Source organism: Lolium rigidum, chromosome 3 (genome assembly GCF_022539505.1).
Source record: "Lolium rigidum isolate FL_2022 chromosome 3, APGP_CSIRO_Lrig_0.1, whole genome shotgun sequence".
Lineage (NCBI taxonomy): Eukaryota > Viridiplantae > Streptophyta > Magnoliopsida > Poales > Poaceae > Lolium > Lolium rigidum.
The window spans coordinates 14,159,265-14,166,600 of record NC_061510.1 but is presented as its reverse complement, the minus strand read 5'-3'; the positions used below and the strand labels follow the sequence as shown (position 1 = coordinate 14,166,600).

The 7,336-nt window shown below is 46.0% G+C and overlaps 1 protein-coding gene across 1 annotated transcript; it reads right to left on the bottom strand.

Moving 5' to 3' along the window:
• Positions 1 to 2,052: 2,052 nt before the first annotated feature.
• LOC124694360 lies at positions 2,053 to 5,670 on the bottom strand. The gene is made up of 3 exons (XM_047227354.1): positions 5,376 to 5,670; positions 4,821 to 5,047; positions 2,053 to 2,847 (listed from the first exon to the last, which is right to left on the bottom strand). The coding sequence occupies exons 1-3, from the start codon at positions 5,668 to 5,670 to the stop codon at positions 2,191 to 2,193; spliced, it is 1,179 nt and encodes a 392-aa protein (XP_047083310.1). The 3' UTR covers positions 2,053 to 2,190.
• Positions 5,671 to 7,336: the final 1,666 nt, after the last annotated feature.

Below are 7,336 nucleotides of genomic sequence, written 5' to 3'. Positions count from 1 at the left end.
GGGGTGGATTGGGCGGAGCAGACCCCCCTTTGGTTACGGTAGCAGCATGCACGGAGGCCGCCACGAGCGGCGTCGGAGCGGTCGGAGGAGGCAAGACGCGCCCCTGCCTGCCCTCGCCTGGCTGTTGCGGCGGCAGCAGGCTGGCTGTATCCTCCACTCCGCCAGGGCGCGACGCTGCGCCGCGGCAGCCTCGGAGGCCAGCCGGTGTCTCACCGCCGCCCCCCGGATGCGGCAGCAGCGGCGTGCCGGCCAGCTGCAGCCGCTGCCAAGGCCAGCGCTCGCTGCTTGGAACTAGCTTCCCTATTGTAAACGTGGATGAAAGTTGGAAAACCGATGATGCTGAAAAACAAATAAGGCAGCGCCAGAAAGCTGATATTGAGCTCACAGCATGGGAGGACAGCAGCGGTGCCCTGTCAGCGAGGGCCGCCGGGCAAGGCTTGGCGCTGAGGCCAAAGTCTGGCAGTCAGCTGTGGCCTGGGTCCTCTCTCGATCTCACTCTCTCTCTCTAAAGGAACAAGAACGAAGAACAGAGACAGTTTGTTTTGCGCTGCGTGCAACCTTGCAGCTTTTCTGCTTTCCTTCTCTTCTATTTATTTCACGAGAATACAACGATCGTGTCTATCCTCACGGAGCTCATGGTGAACGTGCCATCCCACGCCCGAGCAGATCGAGCAACAGCGCTCCGATCGTGTCAAAGACTAAGCCAAACGAGCTTATCTCTGTGTAGGTGTCCTAACTGTCCACAGCGCGCGGGTGTCACCGCAGCAACCGTAACGTTGCAGGGTGACATTCTCTTAAGGCAACGGCGCCTATTCCCCCGCCAATAGACGGGGAATGAGCGCTTTCTCTGAAGGATGTGTCACCGCGGTGCCGCGGTAACGTTACACGGGACGTTCTGTGAAGGCAACGACGCTTGTTACCCCAGCAATAGACGGAGAATGTGCGCTTTCTCGGAGGGACACGCCACGCGGCAACGTAAAGTTGCCGCGGGACGTAGCATAGACAAGATGTGACTATAAACCCGGCGCTTGCCAGGGAGGGATGCAAACCCTGAAAACTAGCTGACGAACTAAGTGAAACTATCGACACCTATAACTGAATATTGACACTGACGAGCTAGATTAACTGACATCAGCCAGATATGAACAATAGCCAGCAAGATCTTTTAGCAGCCAGGCTGGTGCCTTCGTACGGTGATGGCCTGCTCGCCGTCAGGAAATCATCGAGCACCCCGGAGTTCCAAGATTCAGACAACAACATTTCTTCAGTCTGGCTGAGGAGCAAGTGGAACTTGAAACCAGACGCCTTCACTCTGCCTCTCCAAATCCTGCTCTTGGACAGCCTCCCAAAGCCTCTCTTCGACAACCTACGGAAGCCCATCACTGCTTGGAGAAACAATGCTGCCAGGGATTAACAAGAGCCTCAGCTCATTTGCATGCCATATAAGTTATCCATGGCCGCTGGTGATCTTGGTCCAGGTGCAGAAAGTACCTGAGGAGTTTGTTTATATGGTCGCGGTTTGGACAGTGACAATTACAGACGAGATGCACTTCATTCATAAACTGCAATGCGAAGATGATGCCGAAGAGACATTGTTGGATATGTTAGCTCTACGTACATAGTGTATCAAACCTGTTGTGCCAAAACAGCAGTTTGTTTCCTTTTTATGGATTCTGTAGTGTGGTACGATAGTGCTCTAGCAGTTTGTTTCCTGTTTATGGATTCTGTAGTTTGGTACGATAGTATCAAAGGGAAACAAGAACCTGTGTATTACGTCTAGATGAGAATTTGTGATGTGAACTCTGTTCTTGATAACGTTAGCTATAAACTATTGCAGAATTCAGGTGCTCTTTCGAACAGAACTGCAGGAGTGCCAAAATTGTCCATGTTCTTGGCAAATTGTGCTAACAGATGAAACAAAGGCAATGTAGGAGCTACCAAATAGAACAAATACTAATGAATGGCAAACTCGAAGCAAGAGCACCAAATGAAACAAATGCTAATAGAAAGGTGCATGCAACAGGTGCAAGTCAGCACAAAGAGAGAGCTTAGTACAAACGTTCAGATGCATCTGAAGTTAGCACATAGGGAGAGCTTAGTACAAAAGTTCAGCCGGCGAGATGATAGCAATTGAGAAACATTGGTTACAAGGATCTATATACTAGGACAAGCATTTAGCTAAGGACATAGTTAGACAGATTGAGCTGACATAGCATTCTCGTAGATACCCCTAAAGGTGGAGAGACGAGACCAAGCCACACTGACTTTCATCTCACACTGGTCAAACTTGATGATTCTACTGTTACTACCTCGGCTCTTGGGCTTGAAGCTCAGAAGGCGTTCCACCTTGCCATTCTCATTGACATTGAGTGCTTTCATAGAAACTAGCAGCTTTGGTTTAAACTTGCCTTCCTCAGGTGCAACAAGCTCAACAGAAACTACTCGTCGTGCAAGCTTCAGTTCACCATCTTCAACAGGTAGATTACCATCTTCAAAAGATACTAGAGTCAGCTCTTTCCCTCTAAGACTTTCAGTGCTGGCAGTGAACAAGCCCTTTGTATATTCCTTTGGCCACTGTCCAGCCAGAATATCAACGGTAATTGTTGCCTCCACAGAATTGAGAATATGGCCAAAGTTGAGTTTCAAGGTGCTAAGTTTGCTAGTCGCAATACGAGTAATGTCCCATGATGTACATGGGCCATTACATGTATAACATAGTGCTAACAAACTCAGATCTTTATCATCTGACTCCACAGTACCTTTCACCTTCAAATCCACCTCGAAATAGGTGGGATGTACTGTCACTACAACAGCCCGGGTAGGACCTGTAAGCGACAGAAACGGATCCTGCATGCAACATATAAATGCTTAAATAAATTCTTTCATTCATTAACAGTAAAGACTCAAAGAACATACTGTTAAGGTGTACAAAAAACAGGGCGATGATGAAATACTTTTCAAGCAAGAAATCAGAATAGAACGCAAGAAACTATCACATACAAGAAAAGAAGATCACAGAAACATACCAAGCTATAGATTCAACAGTTAGACAGGCGAGTCATCGTATGCTTTCCTAGTCACAAACAACTGATGACCTAGCTAACAAGAAAAAAGGTACTCATTTGCCAAATTATGTATCACTTTTAATTTGTGTTCCTGTACAAGTGTGTGGGCAACATGCTACTATATGCAACATGAGTTGGTAGTACTAAATACAGACTGTTAAAGCAACTCAATGCTGATGAATTTATGATTATTTAACAAATCTTCTCTGCTGTTAGACAGGATTTTTGAGGAAGCTAATTTCAAGTATGGTGTGCTTCACAACCGATGATGAAATACATTTAAGAAAGAAATCGGAGTAGAACACAAGAAACTATCACATACAAAAAAAAGGAGATTACAAAAACAGACCAAGCTATGGATTCAACAGTTAGACAGCTCATCCGAAGAAAAGATTTAGAGAGACTCAAATTCTTAAGAGAACAGTCATGATTCTTTTAGAAGTTGCAGTCACTGCTCTATAGGACTGCCCAGAATTGGCATCCTAAATGCACCACAATTCATCCAGCTTTGGAGGCCTCTATGGGATTAAAGGACACAGGATGCCTTTGACTGGGTGGTGCAGGAAGCTAAACACAGAATTCGCAAGATCAGGAAGGGAGTCAGAAGACAATAACTATCTGAAGAAAAAAAGCAAACTTGTGTTTTGTTGTTTCAAAGTTGGGCTTTTTGGTAGTGCTGCGTTCCGCTTTCAGTCTGGAGTTGTATGCTTGTTCCTTGTGTCTGCTGAACTAAAACTTTAGTTGTGTGGGTGGGGAGTGATTTTCTGGGAGGGTTATATTAGTTGGCTAGTCTGCTCCTTGTAATAGCTGTTAACCCCAGCAGCATTGGAACTCGTTTGTATTACTTTCTTTGCTTTACAAAATCAGAGCATGATGTTTTTTTCTCTCAAAACTGCTCTATAGGACTGCCCAATACATGAAAATATGCACAACATTGACATCCTAAATGCACACAATTACACTAGGTTGAAATGTAGAGACTACTGACACACAAAAGACAGAATCACTGGGTTCAAATGTATCAACTTGAAGCTTGCACCAGATCTGATCTACAAGTAAAAAAACAATGGTGGTAATTATGTGCACTCCATTTGTTACTCATTCTGAAGGGGTTTTTTAGGAAGCTGATTTTGAGTGTGGTGAGTTTCCTCACAATGTTTGTTTAGAAGCAACTATTGTATGACCGAATTTTGAACCGTGGTCTGCAATCTTATACATTCCCTACTTCAAAGAATTCGAGTTGGTGGTGAGTCCACTTCTCACTTCTGTTCTGCTAACATGTATGAACTGTTGCAAACATACAGAAATAAAATATAAAACAAGCTGGAAATATACTTGTAGAGTGTACAAACAGATTGTCCCCACAATGCAGCCAATCCACACTCGTCTCTCATCTGCCTTTCTTCCCCAAAAACCATTCTCATGCCGCCACTCCTTCCTAAAGCCTGCCTTCTTGCTTTCAGAATTCTTAAACACACTTCAAATCTTGCACGAATGTTTTTACGTTTCTCAAAAAAAATGATATTGTTTCGTCTCAAAGCTTGCATTGAACTAATTTGTAATTATCTGGGTTATGTGAATCATCATAGCATTACAGAAAAATAAGTACTCAGTTTCTCACTTTTTATTTGTGTTCCTGTACCAACGTGCTGGCAGCATGCTAATATATGCAAAAAGCATACGAGTTGGCAGTATTAAGTACAAACTGTTACAGCTAGGGTAAATATACACATGGAAGTGCAAATATATACAAACCTCAGAGTGAACAGTTTGGCAATTGTCCTTTTCGCGGTAAAAGATGACATTACGCTTGTGATCCACCACATCACGCACCGCGACCACGCCATAGACATCAAGCGGCCAGTCCAAGCCCTGTGTCACTTCCTCGATCTTAATGGAGAAGACCTGGAGAGTTGGCTTCATGCCGATGAATGTGCAATCAAGGTCCTTGGAGTTGGTGAAGCACATTGGAGGGATTTGTGCTGCAGGATTGATGGTTCGCGAATTTAGTTACTGAAGAGTTAAGATACCAAGCAATGGGTGCTGCAGTATTGATTGTTAGCAAATTTAGCTACTGCAGAATAAAGATAGCTAGCCAAGGGTGCCGCAGTATTTCTAGCAAGCAATGGGTTAATGCAGAGTTGAAATAGCAAGCAGTGGGTGCTGCAGTATTGATGGCTAGCGAATTTAGTACCAACTGCAGAGTCAAGACAGCAAGCAACGGTGTGTTAAGATAGCATGCAATGGGTTATACTGCAGAGTAAACATAGCAAGAAAATGGGCTCACGGGGCTGTAAGACTACTACTTACTTGTGTCCTCGTAAGAAGCACACTCGTGGGCGGCGTAGTTATCATTCCAGAACTTGCGGTATAGCTGAGCCTCGTATGCATTAATGTCGGTGCGGGCCTCTTGAGGTTCAGATTCCCTCTCCTTCTTCCTTCTTGCCCGAAACGCTGCAAGCGCCGCCTCAACAAATGGCGGCTTTGAGGGCTGAATCACCGCCTGCGTCTGCTTCTCCTTGCTGACAGCCGCCTTCTCCAAAACACCCTTCTCCTTGGCTTCCATGCTCCTCCTCCTATCAGCTATAGCCGTCCTCGCGAACATCGCTCAGGCGCTAGACGCGTACAGTCGGAGAGGCTTGATTTTCCTAACCGCCGCTCTGCTTTCTGTATGCGAGAAAACCCTAAAAGATAGATCTGGGGATCGGCTCGGATGGAAGTACTATATACTCGGAGAATCGCCCTTGAATTAGATTCGGAACTTGAATTCTGCTCACATTAGGAATCTATTTAAATATATAAATTTTAACCTCAGAGTACTAACACTCTGGAGAATCGCCCTTGAATTAGATTCGGAACTTCAATTTCTGCTCACATTCGGAATCTATTTAAATGTAAATTTGTTCATTTTCAGGACGGCGGGAGGCGCCAGAGCTGCTGCTGCGGGAGGAGGCGGCGGCAATGGAGGCGGATGCGTTGGCGGCGTCTGTGATGGCGCAAATGGAGTAGGAGGAGGACGACGAGGCGGAGGTGGAGGAGGAGGACAACGATGACGACGACTTTGACTAGTCCAACGATGGCGAGCTGAACTAGTAATTAGGAGGGGAACAATCAAAATTGGGCACTAGACAAAAGTAGTTGGACTAGTAATTAGGAGAGGCATGAAAAGATGGATCTGACTAGTGTCCTCGTAGGAGGCGCATTCGCCGGCAAACATGTTGTTCCAGAACACGCGGTAGAGACGAGCTTCGTAGGCCTTCTGATCGGTGCGGGACTCCTCGGGTTCAATTTCCCACTCCTTTTGCATCCCCGTCCTAAATGCTTCCAACGCCTCCTCGCCGCCCATATTTAGCGAATGCACCGGAGCTTTCTTCCCCTTCCTCGCCTCTGCCTTCCCGATCTAGCTAAGCTTGCCGTCACTAGTAGGCAAAACACTATAGGGGAACACTCATTGGTAGCGCAACCGTCAAAACGCACGCGACTGGTATTAGTAGCCAATGCCCAAAACGCGCACGCGACTGATAAACGTGTAATGGCTACGTACCGGAGGGTAGCACACGCAACTAGTATGTGAGACCCAGCTGTACTCGGATCCAGAAAGTACCCGCTGCGCGCGCCCACGGGGGCACGCGACTGCTATCTCCACACCGGTCGCGTGTGCATTTACCCGCCCGCTTCCAATATATTGGGATAACGGGCGCGAATCAGCCAAAATACTTGCCGCGTGTCTTTTTTTGGCACCATACTACTAATCTTAGGATTTGCACCGTGGATCGATATCGCCTTTTTAGTTTTCAAAAAAAATCATAGAAAATGATAGAAAATTCAAAAAAAAATCTTTGAGATGGCCATGTTTTATGTCATCTAATTTTATGTAAAATTAACAAACATGAATTTCTGGTTGCATATGTCCTCCGATGAAAAACTTTAATAAATGAAAATGTATCTACACGAAATTTTACATCCGATTTTTCTTCATGTTGAATGAATCAAGGATGCACTTGTTGTACTTGTCCGAGGATTGATTTGCGCCGGTGATGGGGTAAAAGCTTACTTGCTTCCACGCGTGGCGGAAGCATTCGTCCTCCAAAGACTTCGACCTAGGACCACGAGTGCCGCCGGTCCAACCATTCCTCGTTGTCACCGTCACTAGTGGAAAACGGGGCTATAGGCTCGGTCCATTTGGGCCTTCAGTCCCGGTTTCCAAACCGAGACCAATTAGGCGGGACTAAAGGGTCCCCCCTTTAGTCCCGGTTCAAAGTTGCACCGGG

Coding starts and splice junctions, on each gene's coding strand:
- LOC124694360 (XM_047227354.1), bottom strand. CDS start 5,670: ATGTTCGCGAGGACGGCTATAGCTGATAGGAGGAGGAGCATGGAAGCC. Junction 5,048..5,375: donor TGCTTCTTACGAGGACACAA/GTAAGTAGTAGT, acceptor TCAATCCTGCAG/CACAAATCCCTCCAATGTGC. Junction 2,848..4,820: donor GCCAAACTGTTCACTCTGAG/GTTTGTATATAT, acceptor TGTTGCATGCAG/GATCCGTTTCTGTCGCTTAC.